The 21,416-nt window shown below is 34.3% G+C and overlaps 1 protein-coding gene across 2 annotated transcripts in view; it reads left to right on the top strand.

Moving 5' to 3' along the window:
• The window catches only part of BRIP1 (BRCA1 interacting protein C-terminal helicase 1), a 177,247-nt gene extending 160,067 nt beyond the window's left edge, over positions 1–17,180 (top strand). For both annotated transcript variants that reach the window (XM_027568558.2, XM_027568557.2), the window contains exons 18-20: positions 7,743–7,825; positions 10,338–10,664; positions 14,185–17,180. In XM_027568558.2, coding sequence (XP_027424359.1) covers positions 7,743–7,825; positions 10,338–10,664; positions 14,185–14,930 — 1,156 coding nt within the window. In that variant the 3' untranslated portion in view covers positions 14,931–17,180. The remainder of the gene's footprint in view (positions 1–7,742; positions 7,826–10,337; positions 10,665–14,184) is intronic.
• The last annotated feature ends 4,236 nt before the right edge of the window (positions 17,181–21,416 follow it).

Raw genomic sequence — 21,416 nt, 5'->3', positions numbered from 1 at the left:
CAAAAATTATGACATCAAAGAAAGAAGAATGGATGTCCCATACACATGGGAAAAAGCAATCGATACAAAGTGTCCCTAAGGTAGTCCAGATATTGTAGTTAGTGTATAAAGTTATTTTAATATAGCCAAAGAACTAAGGAAAATATGTTTAAAGAAATATAGGAAACTATGAAAATGATATCTCACCAAATAGAAATTTTTAAAAGAAGATAGAATCAATAATAAGAATTTTTTAAAAGAACTTAATGGAAATTCCGGATTTGAAAATTCCAGTAACTGAAATGAAAAATTCATTAGAGTGACTCAACAGCAGTTTTGAGCAGGAAGAAGAATCAGTTCACTTAACGGTAACTCAACTGAGATTATCCAGTCTGAGGAATAGAAAGGAAAAGAATGAAGAATAATGAACATAGCTTCAGGGACCTATAGGACCCCATCAAGCTCATATAATGGGAGTCTTAGAAGGAGAGATGAGAAAGAAAGGAACAGAAAGATTAGTTGAAGAAATAAAGGCTGGAAACTTCACAAATTTGATGAAAAACAATCTGCACATCTAAGAAAACCAGCAAATTCAAAGTAATTTTAAAATCAAAGATATGTAGACATGTCATAATCAAACTGCTAAAAGACAAAGAGAATCTAGAAAACAGCAAGAGAAAAACAACTCATAAGACATCCTCAATAATTTTAGCATATTTCTTACTGAAAACTATGGAGAGCAGAAGGCAATGAACTGACATATTTAAAGAAAAAGGCTGTCAACAAAGTCTATTATATCTAACAAAACTATCCTTCAAAAATGAAGGAGAAAGTAAGACATTCCCAAATAAACAAAAACTGAGAGAATTAATATCTAGAGAACTTGTTCTACTTCCAAATCAAAAAAAAAGAAAAGAAAAGAAATACTACACGTGATCCTTTTTGGGTTGAAATGAAAAAACACATTCCATAGGCAGTCACATATCCATATGAAGAGATAAAGAGCATCCGAAAGGGATTTTCATAGATAAATATAAAAAACAATATAAATGTATTTTATACTCTTTTTATCCTATTTGATTTTTAAAGCAACTGCATAAAGCAATCATTTTAAATATGTGGTGATAAGCATTGTCTTGGGGGTGCCCGAAACCACCACAGGTTCAGTAATTCACTAGGAGGAGGAATACATTCATCATAGAGTTGTATGCACATATAGGATTTATTGCATTGAAAGAATACAGCAAAATCAGCAAAGAGAATAGGCACATGAGCAAAGTCTAGGGGAAAGCAGGCAAAAGCTTCTAAGCCTCCTCTCTCAGTGGAGTCATATGGAACACACTTAATTCCCCAGCAACGATTGTGGTAACATGTTCAAGATATTGCCAATTAGGGGAGCTTATAAAGACTCAGGACTCAGTGTTTTTATTTGGGGCTGTTCAGATAGACAACCTCTGCCTAGCACTTACCCAAAGTCCAACCTCTTAGAAACAAAGCAGTTGTTCAGCATTAATCATTGTTTGCACAAACATTTTAAACACAGGGAGCATCTTTTATAAGTCAATGATTGGAACCCTCCTGACATCTAAGTTCCTAAACACCAAGTCTACCTTGTATGCAGGCCTCTGTGGGGATAAGCAGTTTGGCATGCTGTTACCTCTTTTCTGTACAGGCATACGATGTATAAAGAGGTAATTTATATTATAGTAATAACACAAAGATGAGGGGGGAAGGAACAGAATTATATAGGAGCAACATTTTTGTATACTATTGAAATTAAGTTGGTATTAATCCATGTAAGATTGTTGTAAGTACGAGTGTTAATTAAAGCAGCCACAAAGAAAATAACTCAAAATAGTAAGAAATGACAAGAAATTAACATGATACATAAAAATACCTATTATGCACAGGGGGTGCCAGAGTGGCTCAGTCGGTTAAGCATCTCACTCTTGATTTCGGCTCAGGTCATGATCTCGGGGTCCTGGGACAGAGCCCCACGTCAGGCTCCACGCTCAGCGAGGAGTCTGCTTGAGGATTCTCCCTCTCTCTGATAAATAAATCTTTATTTATTTATTTATTTATTTATTTTAGAGAGAGAGAGAGCACAAGCAGGAAGGGCTGGGAGAGGGGGAGAGAATCCCAAGCAGACTCTGCACTGAGGGCAGGACCTGACATGGGGCTCCATCCCACATCCCCGATATTTTAAAAAAACATGACCCATCTATATGCTGTCGCTAAGAGAAATACTCTAGTTAAGCGTGTGCGTGCACACACAAACAGATTAAGGTACACAGATAGGAAAAGACTTACTATGCAAACAGTAAACAAAAGCAAGCTGGTTGATTATTCTGGTATCAGACAAAATAGACTTTAAGACAAAAATTGTTAATAGAGACAATAAATATTCCTTTTTTAAAAGATTTTATTTGTCAGAGAGAGTGAACAGCAGGCAGAGGGAGAATCAGGCTCCCCGCTGAGCAAGGAGCCTGATGCAGGCCTTGATCCCAGGACCCTGAGATCATGACCTGAGCCAAAGGCAGATGCTTCACTAACTGAGCCACCCAGACATCCTGAGACAATAAATATTCTATAATAAATTTTTACTTCATCAAGAATATGTAACTTCAACTATGCAACATATACACATATATGCAACTAACAAAGGGATCCTAAATCGTATGTAGCAAAAACTGTCAGAAATAGACAATTCAACAGTTAATAGTTGGATAATTTGTTACCTTACTTTCAATAATAGAACAATTAGGAAGAAAAATCAATCAAAAATGTGAGTCTTGAACACTATAATCCAGCAGTTATAAACCTAACACATCTATTACACTCCACCCTCCTAAGGTGCATGTGGCATATTCTTCAGGATAGACTACATGTTAGTCTACAAAATCAGTCTTCAAGAAATTTTAAATGGCTAAAATCATAGAAAGTATTTTTCCTGATCTCAGTGGAATGAAACTGGGAATCTATAACAGGAGAAAAAATGGGAAACTCATAAATATGTGGAAATTAAAGAACACATTCTTAACCAGTGGATCCAAGAAGAAATCATAAGAGAAACTAGAAAATACCTTGTGATGAGTGAAAATGAAAACACTGTGTACCAAAATTTTGAAGAGACAATGAAAGCATTGCTCATAGAGAAATTTATAGTTGTAAATGCCTATATATATGTATGTGTATATATATATATATATATATGTATATATTTTTTTAAGAAAAATCTGAAATCAATAACCTCCTACCTTCAGGAATTAGAAAAAGAAGGGCAAGGGGTGCCTGGGTGGCTCAGTTGGTTAAGTGGCTGCCTTCAGCTCAGGTCATGATCCCAGGGTCCTGGGATCAAGTCCCACATTGGGCTCCCTGCTCTATGGGGAGCCTGCTTCTCCCTCTGCCTCTCTCTCTCTCTCTCTCTTTCTCTCTCTATTTCTCTGTCTCTCATGAATAAATAAAATAAATTTTTAAAAAATTAAAAAAGAAAAAGGGCAAGCCAAGCACAAGGCAAGCAGATCAAAGTGATAACAGATACCTGAATGGAAATAAAGGAGAGAGAATAGAAGATTCAGTAGAGGGGCACCTGGGTGGCTCAGATGGTTAAGTGTCTGCCTTCGGCTCAGGTCATGATCTCCAGGTCCTGGGATTGAGCCCCACGTCAGGCTCCCAGCTCAGCGGGGAGTCTGCTTCTCCCTCTGTCTCTCCCCCCCGGTTGTGCTCTCTCTCAAATGAATAAATAAAATATTAAAAAAAAAAAAAAGGATGTTCAGTAGAAAAAAAAGTAAGGATAAAAAAAGTTAGTTCTTTGAGAAGATAAAGAAAATTGACAACCTTTAACTAGACTGACCAAGAGAAAATACAAAAAGGATTTAAATTACTAAAATTAGGAATGAAAGAGGGGATGTTGCTTCCAACCTTATAGAAATATAAAGCATTATAAGAGAATGCTTTGAACAATTGTTTGACAGCAAATTGCATAACTTAGATAGGATGGACAAATTCATAGAAAAACACAAGCTACTGAAACTGACACAGCAAGAAAAAGATCTGAATAGATCTATAAAAGTAAAGAGATAGAAGAATTAGTAATCAGAAAATTTCCCACAAAGGAAAGCTCAGGACCAAATGCCTTCACTGATGAGTTCTAGCAAATATTTAAAGAAGAATTAACACCAGTCCTTTACAAACATGAAAAAATAGAAGGTCAAACATGTATCATCGTGTTCTACGAGGCCAGCATTGCCTGTTACCAAAACCAATCAAAGACATCACAAGAAAGGAAAATTACACAGCAATATTTCTTATGAGTATAGATGCAAAAATTCTCAACAGAAGAGTAGAAAACTGAATCCAGCAACTTACTAAAGGATTATACACAATGACCAAGTAGGATTTATCCTGGGATTGCAAGGTTGGTTCAACATCCAACCAATTTTGTTGGTCCAACTAAAATCAATCAATGTAATATGCCATATTAATAGAATAAAATACAAAAACCATGTGATTTCAAGAGGAGAAAAAAGCATTTGACAATATCTAACACATTTTCATGATAAAATAAGTTCAGTAAGTTACAAGAAACATTCAGTATACAAAAATCAATCACTTTGTGTACAGAGGGAATAAACAATCCAAAAATGAAATTAAGAAATCCATTTACATATTGTAATAGTGTTGTATGGTGATAAAAAGTAGCTACATTTGTCGTAAGCATAGTATAGCATATAGACTTGTTAAATCACTTATGTTGTAAACCTGAAACTAATGTAAAATTGTGTATCAACTATATTTCAATAAAAATAAATTTAAAAATTTTCATTTGCAATAGCATCAAAAAGAATAAGTTACTTAGGAGTAACTTTAACAAAAGAATTGCAAGATTTGTACACTGAAAGCTACAAAATATTGTTGAAAGAAATTTTTAAATGAAGAATTTCATGGATTGGAAGACTTATTGTTAAGATAACATTTCCCGCAAATTGATCTGCAGAGATTTACTGCAATCCCAAACTACCAGCTGGATTTCTTGCAGAAATTGAGAAGCTGATCCTAAAATTTACATGGAAATTGAAGGAAACTAAGAATAATCACAAAAATCTTGAAAAAGAACAAAATTGGAGAACTGGCAGTTCTCAACTTCAGACTTACTGCAGTGCTACAATAACCGAGATTGTGTTGTACTGGCATAATATAGACATATAGAACAAGGGGTAGAATTGAAGGTCCAGAAACAAACTCCCCATATTTACAGTGAGTTGATTTTTGACAAAAGTGCCAAGACAGAGGGAGAAGAAGATGGTGGAGGGAGGAGTAGGAGGACCCTAGCTAGGCTTATCTCGTCTCATGAAGACAACTAGATAACTACCAAATCATCTTAAATACCCAAGAAATCAACCTGAGGACTGACAGAACAAAGTCCACAACTAAAGGGTGAGAAGAGGCCGTACTGAAGAAGGTATACTGTGCTTCTTGGTGTTCTCTGACTATGTCAGGTGAGCTCTTTCTCCAGGGTCTTTGCATTTGCATTTCTCTCTGCTGGAATATTTCCCTTCCACATATATACACAGCTCATTCCCTTACCTGTGAAGAATCTTTATTCAAATGATGTTTTCTCAGTGCTCAATATCGCCGTGTTTAAAATTCAGTACCCCCTACCAATGTTCTCTATTCTCTTTCCCTTTTTATTTTTTTCCTTAATACGTAGTACCTTCTCATATACTATATAATTTTCTTATTCCCTGCCATGGACTGAATTGTGCCTCTCTCAAATTCATATGTTAAAGCCCTAATCCCCAAGGTAATGCTATTTGGAGATGAGGCCTTTGGAAGGTAATTAGGTTTAGATGAGGTTATGCAGTTGGGGCCCTCATGATGGGATTAGTGCCCTTATCAGAAGAGACACCAGAGAACTTGTCTCTCTCTTCCTCTCCCTCTTCTCACCCCCACCCACGTGAGGACACAGTGAGATGGCTAACATCTGCAAGCCAGGAGGAGAGCCTTACCAGGGAACTAAATCATTTCACCCCTCTTTCTTGTACTTCCCAGCCTCAAGAAATGTGAGAAATAAATTCCTATTGTTTAAGCCTCCCCACCCCCAAAAATGTGCCAAGACAATTCGATAGGGAAAAAAATCTTTTTTAACAGATGGTGTTGGGATAACTGGATATCCACATGCAAAAGAATGAAGGTAGTCCCCTTCTTCACACCATATACAAAAGTTAATTCAAAATGGCTCAAAGACTAACAAGGTGTAAATCTTCTTGTCTTTGGATTAGGCAATAGTTTCTTAAATCTGACATCAATAGCACAACTAAAAAAATTAGATAAATTGGGCTTTGTCAAAGTTAAAACTTTTGTTCTTCAAAGAACACTACTAAAAAATGGAAAAGAATTCACACATGGGAGAAAATATTTGCAAAAAGTGTGTCTGATAAGGGTGTAGTATCCAGAATATATAAAGAACTCTTATAATTCAACAATAAGAAGACAAATAATGCAATTTAAAAATGGACCAATAATTTGAATAAGTATTTCTCCAAAAGAGATCTATAAGTGGCACATGAAAAGATGCTCAATATCACTACTTAATAAGGAAATGCAAATTAAAACCACAGTGAAATAACACTTCACACTTCCTAGAGTAAATATAATGAAAAAGATGGATAATAACAAGTGTTGATGAGGGTATGGAGAAATAGGAAATCTCACACAAAACTGGCAGAAATGTATAATTGTGCACATGCTTGGGGAAAAAAGTGTGGCAGTTCCTCAAAAAGTTAAACATTGAATTTTGTACAACTCAGCAATACCAATCCTAATTGGATTCATATGAGAATTTGACGCAAATGTTCATAGCAGCATTATTCACAATAGCCAAAAGGTGGAAACAACCCAAATGCCTATTAACTTATGAATGGATAAATACGATGGAATATTATTCAGCTGTAAAAAGGAATGAAGTACTGATACACAATGGAAGTAGCCTTGAAAGCATCATGCTAAATGAAAGAAGCCAGACACAATATGCCATATGTTGCATGATTCCAGTTACATGAAATTTCCAAAACAGGCAAGTTAAAGAGACAGAAAATATATTCATGATTGCCAGAGAATAGGGGGAGTAATTGGATAATTGGGAGTGACTAGTGGACACTGGGTTTCTTTTTGGTAACATAAAAATGTGTGCTAGATAGTGGTGTAGGTTGCACAACTTTGTAAACATACTAAAAATCAGCAAATTGTACACTTAAATTTTTTTTAAATAATTTTTAAAGCTTTATTATTTTAGAGAGAGAACATGGGGAAGAGAGGCAGAAGGAGAGGGAGGTCTCAAGGAAGAGAATCCCAAGCCAACTCCCCACTGAGTACAGAGCCTGTCACAGGCCTCAGTCTCCCAACCCTGAGATCATGGTCTGAGCTGAAATTAAGAGTCGGACACTTAACCAACTGAACAACCCAGGCACCCCTTGAATAATTTTTAAAATTAAAAAATTTCTTAGCAAACCAAATCCAACAACCTATAAAAGGAATAATGCACCATAAGAACATCTGGTTTATCTTAGGAATGAAAGAGGGAGAAAGACTATCAAGCAGATTCCACACTGAGGGTAGAGCCTGGTATGGGGCTCGATGTCACGACCCTGAGATCACGAACTGAGCCGAAACCAAGAGCCAATCAGCTGTGCCACCAAGGCACCCTGTTGGCTTTTATTTTCGAAGTCATTTTTGTTTGATTTTTCTCCCTATTTTTTTTATAGGTGTATTCGACACAAAAATGATTGGGGAGCTCTTATTCTAGTGGATGATCGTTTCAGGAGTAATCCCAGTCGATATATATCTGGTAAGATTCTCAGCTGGGTTTAGAGTAAAAACAATCTTTGGTATTTAATAACTGGTAGTTTTAAAGAAAAATTTTGGACAGAATTTGAATTATTAGGTCAGACATAGAAAAATTCACATTGATGGGAAATCTAGCCTTTAAATGCTTATGTGTTTACAAAAAAATCTTTATAGAGGAGAATCTGGTTAGTTACTAACATAGTATTCATCAGTTAGGATCCTTCAATTTCATAGAATGTGGGATTTAATTAAGTAACAGAATAATAATTTATTTAGCATTGTCAGGGAAAAGGCTGTTCACAGGAATTAACTTTACAAGAAATAAGTTTTTACATTTAAGCACGTAAGCACATCTCCTTTGGATGCTTAGGATTCTTCATTCTTTCATTCTGGATTATACTGAAGTTTGGTGATTGTTTAGAAATGCTTCAGCTGTTCTACAGTTCGTGTTAGAGCTAGTATTTTCTAAAAGAAAAAAAACACAAACACCACTGTTGGCCTCAAGATGAAGTAGATGGTCATTTTTTCCCCACTCAGATGAACAAATACTATGTGCCTATAGTTTTTATTCAGCTGTGACACAGTCTCTTTAGAGTCAATACCAGGAATCCATCTGTTATTAAGGAACTGTTGGAAATACTTGCATCTTTATTATCTTTAAAGCTAAAAAGTTCATACCATACTATGATAAAGAGATACAAAATGTTAAGTTTCTTTCAGATTAGCCACCTGTGGGTATGGACTCTTTCTATTTCAGAGCCTTATATTTGGTTTGGTATTAAAATGTATCCACCTGGATTAAAGCACTCTTTTCTGCCCTTTCCATGTAAAGCAAGCATTTGAGCTTAGGTCCAGACATAACTAAAAGCAAAATGTTAAGTGCTTATGTTTAGTCAGCAGGTGGAGCTCAGATTCTTTGAGTTTTCAAAAGCAATCTGACATTTTACACTGAAAAGGCTTTCTTTGATTACAGAAAGTTCCAAACATGAAAGAAGTGACTATAACACTACAGTTTTTCAATTTGAGAAAGTTTCATGTTTAATCCATATAATTATTTTCGCCAAGCAAACAAAAATAAAGAACTTTAAGGGAAATGCTTATTTAAAATGTTCTTCTAGGGGCACCTGGCTGACTCAGTAGATAGAACATAGGACTCTTGATCTTGGAATTGTAAGTTTGAGCACCACGTTGGGTGTAAAGATTACTTGAAAATAAAATCTTTAAAAAATTAAAATGTTCTTCTTGTCAACTGTACTTCAACAAAAAAAATACAAAATCTGAAAAGTTTTTCTTATTTTAAAATCTTAAAGTTAAATTTTTACCTGATAGTTCAGATTTGTTGAGAGATTTTTTTTTCTTTTTAAGATTTTATTTTTAAGTAGTCTCTACACCCAACGTAGGGCTTGAATTTACAATCCCAAGACCAAGAGTCTCATGCTCCACCTACTGAGCCAGTCAGGCACCCCTGAGAGATTTTTTAAAGTAAGAATTTTTCATTATTTCTGTATGGGTTTTATTTATTTTTTTCTGAGATTCATAAAAGTGTGAATTCTTATCTCAATAATAGTACAACATACAAATTCCTTTTGATGGCTAGTCTTTGTTTAAATTCAATTTGCATTAACTATAGAACTCAATTTGATTTGCATTAAATATAGAAAAGCTCCATTAAAAAAAAAGTAAATATAGAAAAGCTCCATTAAAAAAAGAATCCATTTTGAAATGAATGTATTGCCACTTGAAGCCCTGTCTTATTTTTTAACTTAAAATACCATAGTGACTTTTTAAACTACTTCAGAAGATGATGATAGTTTTAGTAACACCAGCAGAGTTTATTTTCTAAAAGTCCAAATATCTGATTTTGAATTTCATTCTGTAATGAAACAAAACACCTTATACTGTCAATATGGTTCAAGGTTATACAGTTTTCACATATCACAGGTCAAATCATATCCCTTACAACTTCATTATTTATATATTTAAAAAATAATTATATAATAAATAGTCAAACAGGACATGATTTGTCCCAAATACCATTGTTATTCCTTTCATTCCTAGGATAGTTTAAGACATATTTGGAATTGAGGGAGAAAGGCAACAAAAAAACCTGAGATTGGTATCTTGAATTTATTTTCATGAAAGAAATCAAAGTTAGAAAGTTGGAAGGGAAGACTGTGTTGTTTGTACTTCTAGCTTTCCTAAAATTAAAATATAAGCAATATTTGTTGGGAATTATGATGAAATTAAATTTGCCTTATTTCCCCAGTTATTCTACATTTCTCCCTTTCCACTCTACTCCACTGCCTCTTCCCTCCCTCCAGTTGATAATCAGTGCATATAAAGAAAAATGTTACTGATGCTTGAGCATAGTGTACATGTGAAGATGTTTAGGCAGGGAAAATATTGAGAATCATTCTATATATCCTAAATTGATGTAGATTACTTCATTAAAAAAATTATCTAAGTGGATTCTTAATGCATAATACCTTCCTGGGGTTTACTTTTTTCCTTAGGACTTTCTAAATGGGTACGGCAGCAGATTCAGCACCATTCAACCTTTGAAAGTGCACTGGAGTCCTTGGCTGAATTTTCCAAAAAACACCAGAAGGTCATTGATGTATCCGAAGAGGACAGAAAGTTTTTACAGGACAGTGAGTCTACACTTGAAGTGACCCATTTGAAGGACAATAGTTTAACTTATTTATCAGAAGCGGCAAGTCATCTAGCACCAGAAAATCCTGGGAAAGGTGAAGCAAAAATGTGTGTCCAAGAACGACAGTGTCCTACAATAACTAAAAGTCCATCTCTACCAAGAGGTATCATTTCCAGAAAGGAAAGAGGTTTGAGAAGTTCTGTCTATTTACATTTGATAGAGAAGTCTTTTGTTATATCTAGTGAAATTATATTTATTGTGCTATAGATTAATTTCCTTAAACATGTTGGTCTGAAATAGAAGGTGTTATCATGAAATAATGAAAAAATATGGTGTATTAGAATGGGAACAGACTTCTGTCAAGAGACCTAAGCATATTTTCCAATTTTCCACTTGCCAGGTTTGCCACCACCTAGCTTTGTGACCATGAGCAAGTCACATAACTTTTTTGAATCTTAATAGAAAAAGGAATCTCTGCATACCTATCCCTGAGGTTGGGCTGTAAAGATCTAATAAGATGATAAATATCATAGCATGGTAAAATACTGTACAAATGGTACATGTTTTCCTAAACGCTATATTAAAATTGGTCTAATTTATAGATTCTTCCCTTACATGAATTTCTTAGTTTAGGGAAGTGAGAGTCATTTATTCTAAATGTTAAAAAAATAATTTTTAAAAATATATTAGAGGGGTGCCTGGGTGGCTCAGTTGGTTGAGCATCCGACTCTTGGTTTTGGCTCAGGTCATGATCTCAGGATCTTGAGATCAAGCCCTACGTAGGGCTCCATGCTCAGCAAGGAGTCTGCTTGAGATTCTTTCACCTCCCTCTGCCCCTCCCCCCCACTTGTGTATGCACTCTCTCTCGTGTAAATAAATAAATAAATCTTAAAATATATATATATTAGAATATAATACTCTGTGTCAGGGATTGGCACACTGTGGCTTATGGACCAAATTTGGCCATCTGTTTTTGTAAATCAAGTTTAATGGAACATAGTCACGTCCATCCAGTTACATATGGTACACAACAGGAGAGTTTAGTCATAGTATGTTTTGCACTAGAACAGCATAATTGAGAACATATATACCTCAGAGATATTGCGAGTTTGGTTCCAGACCACCACAATAAAGCAAATATCACAATAAAGCAAGTCAAATGAATTTTTGGGTTTCATAGCACATATAAAAGTTATGTTTACATTATACTGTAGTCTCTTAAGTGTGCAATAACTTTATGTCTTAAAAAATAATGTATATACCCTAATTTAAAAATACTTTATTGCTAAAAAATACTAATCATCTGAGCTTTCAACAAATCATAATCTTTTTGCTGGTGGAGGGTCATGCCTCATTGTCGATGGCTGCTAACTGATCAGGGTGGTGTTTGCTGAAGGCTGGGGTGGCTGTAGCAATTTCTTAAAAAAGACCACAGTGAAGTTTGCCACATCAATTGACTGTTCCTTTAACGAATGCTATTTCTATAGCATACAATACTATTTTATTCAAAAGTAGAACTTCTTTCAAAATTGGAGTCAGTCCTCTCAAACCCTGCTGCTACTTTATTAGCTAAGTTTATGTAATATTCTAAATTTTTGTAGTCATTTCAACAATTTTCACAGCATCTTCACTAGGAGTAGATTTCATCTTAAGAAACCACTTTCTTTGTTCATGCATAAGAAGTAGTTCCTCTTCCATTGAAGTTTTGTTATGAGATGGCAGAAATTCAATCACATTTTCAGGCTTCCCTTCTAATTCTAATTCTCTTGCTATTTCTACCACATCTCTACTGAAATCTTGAATCCCTCAAAGTCACCCATGAGGGTGACTTCCAAATTCCTCTTAATGTTAATATTTTGACCTCTTCCCGTGAATCATGAATGTTCTTAATGGCATCTAGAATGGTGAATCCTCTCCAGAAGGTTTTCAGGGGTTTTTTGCCCAGATTCATCAAAGAAATCCTATCTATGGCAGCTGTTGCCTTACAAAAATGTATTTCTTTTTTTTTTTTTAAAGATGTATTTATTTTAGAGAGACAGAACAGGAGCAGGAGGAGCAGAGGGAGAGAGAGAATCCCAAGCAGACTTTGTAGTTGAGCACAGAGCCCAACGTGGTGCTTGATCTCATGACCCTGAGATCATAACCTAAGCTGAAACCAAGAGTCAGACACTTAACTGACTGTGCCACTTAGGTGCCCCCAAAAATGTATTTCTTTCTTTTTTTTTTTTTTAAAGATTTTATTTATTTATTTGAGAGAGAGAGTGAGAGAGAGCACATGAGAGCGGGGAGGGTCAGAGGGAGAAGCAGACTCCCTGCTGAGCAGGGAGCCCGATGCGGGACTCGATCCTAGGACTCCAGGATCATGATCTGAGCCAAAGGCAGTCGCTTAACCAACTGAGCCACCCACGCTCCCCAAAAATGTATTTCTTAAATAATAAAACTTGAAAGTCAAAATTACTCTTTGATCTATCTTGGTTTCAACATGTCTTCCTCACTAACCATATTATTTCTAACTTTTGATTTAAAGTGAGAGACAAAAATAAATAAAGTGAGAAACGTGTGACTCTTTTGCTTGGACACTTAGAGGCCATTGTAGGATTATTAATTGGCCTAATTTTAATATTGCTGTGTCTCAGGAAATAGGGGGCCTGAGGAAAGGGCAAGAGATGGGGGAACAGCTGGTCAGTGGAGCAGTCAGAACACACACATTTGTCTGTTAAGTTCATCATCTTACATGGGTGTGATTTACAGCCCCAAAACAATTACAATAGTAACATCAAAGATCACTGATCACAGATGACCCTAACAAATATAATAATAATGAAAATGTTTTAAATACTGTGAGAATTACCAAAATGTGACACAGAGACATGAAGTGAGCAAATGCTTGTAGAAAAATGTTGCTTGTAGGCTTGCTTGATTCAGGGTTGCCACAAACTTTGAATCTGTAAAAAATGCAGTATTAACAAAGTACAATAAAAAGAGGTATGCCAATAGTTGCAACAGATACAATAGGACCCACAAAGCCTAAAATCTTTACTGTCTGGCCAGTTATAGAGAAAGTTTGCCAAACTGTGGTCTATATCAATGGATATCATTTTAATTGTTTTAACTAATATATGATAATTTAATATATCAAATATTAAATATTTATTTTGTAGTATCTGGTGGCTTTTTAAAAAATAAATGTCATAGTGAATTCAAGGCCATTAGACTGGTAATCAGGAAACCTAAGTTCTAGTTTGGATCTGAGTACTAACCAGTTTTATAACTTTAAACAAATAATTTAGTCTTTGTGGTTGCCCGTTTCCTTTAGGGAATTAATCTAGGTCAATTTTTCCCAATACTTGGCTAGTGGATTTTCAAGACAGATTTTTATAGTGTGTTTCTCCCGTTACTCAGCCCTCTTCCTATTCCTTTTTACTCCTTTTTTCATTCACTGCTGAGGTCCCTCGTGTGGAATTTGATAGTTTACCAGACAGCATTATAACTTGGGCTCAGAATCACTGGAGACCTAGGATTCCTTTCAGAGTTCACATTTTGTGCTTTATGTTCTAAGATGGAAGTCTTGCTACTATTAGTTGTGGGCTTTAAATTATGATCCTATATAGTTATTTCAGTATTTTTAACAAAAATTACATTAATGTATCAATTATCATATTAGTTAGGAGCAGAAAATTAACACTCTTAAATTTTTGTATTCATAGATGATCCTGTATTATTGGAAGAGTCCGCCCAGGCAGTGAAAGCAGAAAAAATTGTGATTTCCAGATCCACAAGCCCAACCTTCAGCAAACAGACAAAGAGAGCTAATTGGTCTAGCTTTAATTCTTTGGGACATTATCTTACTGGTGAAATTCTGACTGCAGCACCTAAGTTCAGGTCACCAGAGGACTATACCTCCAGTGTCTCCACTTTCAAAACAGAAAAGGGATGTAAAACAGTTTTGCCACTCACTGATAAATGTGAGTCCTCATCTCTGACGGTAAATGCATCATTTGTACCATGCCCTCAATCAGAAAGTACTATTTCATCAATAAAGATTGATTCTAATCTTCTTAAAAAAAATGATTCCAAACAGCTGTCCTGCTGTGAAGAAGCCCTGGATCCAGACATTGAATTGTCTCTAGTTGGTGAAGAAGCTGAACTTTCCACTTCACACAGAGCTTCTGAAACAGAAGCAGAGGATGAATCTATCTATTTTTCACCTGAGCTATATGATCCTATGGATACAAATGAAGAAAAGAATGATCTAGTTGAAAGTGATAGAGACAATAGATTGGCTAATCATTCCAATTGCATTTTAGTTGAAGATCTTTTTGAAATTAGAACTATGAAAGGAGTGGATTCAGTCCAAGAAATGAAAGCTGAGGATTGCACAGACACAAAGTTGAATAGACTCATGCATATTAAAGAAAGTAAAATCGATAACATCGGTAGTAATGTAATGTAAAAACAACTCATATAAACGAATTGGAACTGGGGAAAAGTTGTGAAACAGATATAAAGAATTTTAAACAGTCTCCTTCCAAAAATAAAGGTGTGTTCCCTGGTGTTAGGTAATAATACTTAACTGTAACACTATAAATATATGTTGTCATGCTTATATTAAATGCTATCATAAATGACAATTTCTACATTGGATAAATGGTATTTTTTTTTATTTTAAAAATATTTTTCACTTTAATTCTTTGGTATTAGAGTTTTAAAAAGTCTTATGTTCAGAATGTAAGTTTTATTGTTTTTGAGTTTTGACAAAAGTGATTCATACAAAATATTTTCCTCTAACGAGTTTTTTTTACCTATATACAATTTAAAATTAATCTGAAAGATATGTAGTTTCCTTTAAATTTCACATAAATATTTGTATTTTGTGGTCCTCTTCTTCCATTTATTTTCATACTGATACATAAAAATGAATAGCAGTCTAATCCAGTCACACCTCAGTCATGTTTCACTATATATTTACCTCAAATCAGTATATTATTTTAGAAATCAAAGTTTTCTTAAAAAGTTTATTCCCATATTAAACTGCCTACTTATAAGCAATTAAGGATTCAGAAGAAAACTGTTTTTATTTGATATTGCTTTACATTTTTCTGTTTTTGATGAACCAAAATCAAGCACATTTTAAGCAAATTATGTAAAGTTACAAAATGCCAAATGAATGACTCCAAATTTTCAATTCTGATTATTTAGCTTCATCATCATTGTGGAAAAAAGTGACATGTTCTAGCATGAAGGCTATAATTATGAAACAGGAAAGAAAACTTCATATATAAATTTTATAAGTAAAGCCAAACATGTAACTGCAGCCGAAAAATGTTCTCTTGTTGTTCACTAATTTTTCTGTAAATTTTGACTCTTTTAATGTATTTGTGAATGAAGCTATACTTCTGATCAATAATGGTTATAAAAGATGCACTTCTCTGTCATCATTCCAAAAATATATTCACTCATCTTTTTCTAAGAAACATTGTTATTCAATAGACATTTAGGCTTCGTGTGGGTGATTTGAATTGAAATGTTATGAGTTGTCAAGTTGTGGATGTGGTTTATTATTTTCAAGTCAAAATTCCTAGCAGTCAAGTATTTTATATATTCATTTGGATGAATGAATTATTATATATGTATATATTTGCTTTTTATTTTGAAGGTGTTTAGATTGAAAACAGCTTGTTTCTATAGCATTGGATGGTACAACTGTAAGCATAGTTCAAAGAAATTTGAATTGATAACTTACCAGTTAAAGAATTCATCTATAGATTAGGATATATTAGATCCCTAGTATTATATATTTTCTTTAGTTGATCAGTGAGTAATAAGTTACAAACACTAGAATAGAAGATAATTTCTAAGTTGTTTTGAAAGGGTAAAACCATTTATCCTTTCTGGTATAGTTCCTAATCCACAGATAAGGGTAGTGGGGTAGTAGAAAGAATACCAGGTGGAAGACAAGAGACTTGGGCTCTATTCCTGGCCCTGCCACTAATTTGCTAAGTCATATTGGCAATCACCATGCCTTCTGAGAAATTAGTTTTATCTGTTAAATGTGGTATTTAGTACTATAAAATCATGTAAATCCCTTTCAGCTTTAAAAATCCATAGTTTAAAGAAATATATGTTGATATGTTATTGAGTCAATTTTCATTTGCTTTTGTTCCAGAATGCTTAAAATAAAGTAAACTATTTTGTAGAAAAGGTGAAGTGACACTTATCGACCTTTAAGGAATAACTATGAATATGCTACTTAGTAACTTGAGAAGCAAGATATTTATTTTTAACAGTGCTTCAATTAAAATATTTTTTGACCCTTAAAATTGCCTTTAGAATAATTGGTAAACTACATGAGAAAAATTAAGCACAATATTTTTTAGTCATAGCTTGATGTATTATCCAAATTAACCTCCAATTTATTCTCTCCAAAATCTAATTCTCTCTGAAGCTAAAAATTTCCATTAACTGAGAATTATGTAGAGATGTGACACAAGCATTTAGGGATTCCAAAAGGTATTTCAAAAATTTTGTGCAGTGATCTTACTATTGAAACAGGTATAGAGTATCCAAAGATAGCAACTATGACCAAGATAATATTGCAAGAATATAAGTACCAGCCTTTATGGGGCACCTGGGTGCCTCAGTCAGTTAAGTGTCCAACTCTTGATTTCAGTTCAGGTCATGATTTCAGGGTTGTGGGATCAAGCCCCAAGTCAGGCTCAGCATGGAGTCTGTCCCTCTCTGCTCCTCTCTCTGCTCGCTCACACACTCTCTCTAAAATAAGTAAGTAGGATCTTTAAAAGATTTTTTAAAAAAGTAAGTACCAGCCTTGGGGCACCTGAGTGGTTCAGTTGGTTAAGTGTCTGACTCAATTTCGGCTCAGGTCATGATCTCAGGGTCATGAGATCCAGCCCCACATAGGGCTCTGTGCTCAGCAAGGAGTCTGCTTGGGATTCTCTCCCTGTCCCTCTGCCCCTGCCCCCTTCCTTCTTTCTCTCTCAAATAAATCAATCTTTAAAAAAATAACGAAGCACCAGTCTTTATAATAGAGTAGGAGGTAGAACATTTTAATTAGTAATAATGTACTTTTAAAAGAGATGTTTTGGAGACTTTAAAACATGTGAAAGCACTTAAAGATTTTTATTTGAGAGAGCGAGAGCACATGAGTGGGGTGAGGGGCAGAGGGAAAGGCGGAGAGATCTTCAAGCAGACTGCACTGAGCGTGGAGTCCAACTCCACGGGCTCCTTCCCATGACCCAAAGTGAAATCGAGAGTCTGCTGCCCAATTGACTAAGCCACCCAGGCGCCCCTAAAACATGAAGTTAAGAGTATTTTGCACATGGCAGACCCTCAAATATTAGCTAGTGAATCAATCATATATCTGAAGTACACACACCCTTGCTTTATGTGAAGATTTCCCTGATGATGATAGATGATAGAAAGATAGAGGGCGCCTGGGTGGCTCGGTTAAGCGACTGTCTTCGGCTCAGGTCATGATCCCAGGGTACTGGGATTGAGTCCCACATCCAGCTCCCTGCTCTGCAGGAAGCCTGCTTCTCCCTCTTCCTCTGCCTGCCATTCCCCCTGCTTGTGTGCTCTCTCTCTGTCAAATAAATAAATAAAATCTCAAAGAAAAGATAAACTGACAATAAAGAATTATAGGAAGGAGAAATTATTTGGCTAGTTTATTTCTTAAGGCTTTGGAAATATATAAGTTAGAAATTGTTTATCAGGTAATTTGCCCTACCCATTCAATGGATATGAAATAATTATCTTATACCAAATTTATTTAAGGCCTGAAAGTATATAGAGCATACCAGCCAGGAACCAGGAAAACTTCCAGTTGGAGAAAGATTTATTGATGGAAGAAAGGTACAACATAAAGAGTAGATGTTTCATGACTTGACTTTTGAAATTTAGATAAGTCATTTAAAACTTTTTATAATGGTATTGGAAATTAATGACTTCTTACTATGCACTTAATTATTAAATGATTTTTAATTTGCTACTGTAAGTTCACATGAGGCTTTGTTTTTATTATGATCTTTGTATTAATATTTTTAAAATTTTTTAATATTTTTCTGCAGTGACTGTCATATTTTTCTGAAGTAAAATACATTCAAAATATTTAATTCTTTAGGATTGCTTATTAAAACTTCATGAAATCAAAGTCCCTCTTGTAAAATCACTTGAAAGACTGGTTATTGTAGTTATTTAATCTCTAAGTGATGGCATATTTTTGTGTTTGATTACAACACAATTCTTGCTCAGACCTCAGATTTATCAGTGAGCTGCACAAGATTTTACTTTAACCTTTATGAATTCTTGGTAGTTTCTTATCTATTCCATAGACAAATGCAGTCAATCTTTTATAAATAGAAAGGCAGTATTAATACTGGACTTTTTCATAACAAAAAATAAATTTAAGACCTCATCAGACAATGAATGTCTTACGCTAAAACTGTAACATGAAGTATATGTGCAGCTATTAAATATACAATAAAGAACATCACTTCAGGAAATGGAAATTTAGACAGATGACCTAGGCTTATGATTCTCTGGACTTAAACGATTTTCATGTCTACCCCCAAAAAAGAATTTTGTTTCTTAAGGTTTCATTTGATAGAACATTAGCTGCCCAGCTTCCTGAACTCTACAATGGAGCTTTGTTATAATATCCATGGGATCTGAGCCAGTGGATCACCTTATTGGTGAAACCACCTTATAATGAAGTGCTTTCAGTAACTAAACTCTTGGACAAGGTCCAAAACAACCCATCTTATACCAAATTCCACTTTGTAATAAACAAGCTTCAATGCATTGAAAGAAAAATAAAAGCTGCATGAAACTTACTATTCCCAGAAATCAACCTTTGAAAATCTAATGGTAAATACTGATTAAATATATATTTTTTTAACAAGGCATAATCAGGTAGTTACTTCAATGCTTTTTTATAATAAATTTGTATTTTTTTTATCTTGGTCTTCCTTTTTCAAGCAATTTATATGACTTTGATGTTCATGGTTTTCCCCCAAATTCTGTCATTTTACATAAAATTATATCAATATTTATAAAACTCAATATTAAAATGTTTCATTTGGCTCTTCACTATTATAAAGTACTAAGTTGTACAAGTGGCATATCATTTATAAATCTAAACTGTTAGATGACATCATCTCTTTTTTATGATTCATGTATAGTTGGAAGATTTAAAGATATTAAATACTGATTGTTATTTTGAATCAAGTATAGTCTCGGTATATTTTCCCTTTTTTTCAAACTGGTGTTATGGTATTTATATTTAAATATTAACATTCTTTCAAACATTGATCCCTTCCATCTCTTGTAAAAGGCCCAAAGTAACTTGCCTTGCCAGTCAGGACTTTATTGTATTGCATGTGGAACTGAATTATTACCTAAAGCAAGAGGTAGGAAATATAAAAAAATCTTTGTGCTATCCTTAGTATAGGTCTACCTAAAATTATAATAAAGTGGATTGATGTATTAATATTTCCATATTTCAGCCTTTAAAGTTGATTGCAATATACATGAAGTTTGTTACTGGAAGCATGTTCCAATTCTACCTGCTGACTTACTTTAGGCAAGTTACTTAAGTTCACTGAACTTCTGTATTTTTGATCTTAAAATGGAGATAAATAATAATTTCATAAGAAATAGATCAAACATTACCAGTATCAAATGCAGTAGAGTGCATAAAAGCTTTTTTTTTAATCAGGCAAGGAGAAAGATAACAGAATTTGGGGTCACAGGAATAAGCTTGAGTTTTGGCCCTGTTATTTACTGAGTGGTCTTTGTGGAGCTTCAGCTTTATCTTCTGGGGGAAAAAGGTGAGCAATATCTACCCAAGAAAATTGTGAGAATTACACAATATGTGAAAGTGCTTTATAAATTCTGAAGCAGGGCACCTGAGTGGCTCAGTCGGTTAAGCATCTGCCTTCGGCTCAGGTCATGATCCCAGGGTCCTGCGACCAAGTCCCAGGGGCTCTCTGCTCAGCGGGGAGTCTGCTTCTCCTCTGCCTCTGCCTCCCCCGCCCTGCTTGTGCTCTCTCTCTCACAAATAAATAAAATCTTAAATATATATATGTTTATATTTATATATATATAAATTCTGAAGCACTGTTCAAATGTTAGGAAACTGAAATAATACAGTATAATGGTCATCTCAGTATGCTGAAATTATACCTTCAAAAGGACTAATAAACCTGTTAGAATTTGATCCATATACTCAAAAGCACTTTGAGATTTTCAAAAAGAACTCAAAGTATTCTTTTACTAGCAAGACATATATATCATGAGTTTATTTTCCATTTTTACATTTCATTTTTATATCTTAAAATGTGTGTACATTGCAAAGAAAAAGTTATCAAAGGAACACTGAAATCCATAAATCCCATTGAGAACATTCTATGTAAGATCCACAGGGAAGGGATTTTTATATATATATATATATACATGTTATTCACTGCTGTACTCCCAACATTAAATTTTTTATTAAATGTATGGAGCATTCTACTAATAATGTATTTATTTCTCCCAGGACTTTATCATATGATACTTGACTCTCATAAATGCTTATTTCATTTGACCAGTTTCTAGACTCTAGTGACCTTTTTTCTAAATGTTCTATTATTGCTTTAACAGCATTAAATCCTTCATATCTTCTCTGTTCCTTCAGTTGTGGACCAGAGATTGTCTTTACTCTTTTTTTTTTTTTTTTTTTTGAAGGGTATCCTTTTATCAACTTTACCTACAAGGAATGCTGGGCTTTTGTACATTCTGTTGTGATGTCCATAGACAGTATATTATTCTGACACAACTGGATTCTAAAATATTAATTGAATTTCATATTAACTAATTGATTAGCCAAAATACCAGCAATTTTTGTAAGCCCTTCATTACCGCCCCATGATAAAATTATTCC

The sequence above is a fragment of the Zalophus californianus genome, chromosome 16 (genome assembly GCF_009762305.2).
Source record: "Zalophus californianus isolate mZalCal1 chromosome 16, mZalCal1.pri.v2, whole genome shotgun sequence".
NCBI classification, from domain to species: Eukaryota; Metazoa; Chordata; class Mammalia; order Carnivora; family Otariidae; genus Zalophus; species Zalophus californianus.
Note: the sequence above shows the minus strand (reverse complement) of the source record. Positions and strands in the feature narration are given on the sequence as shown.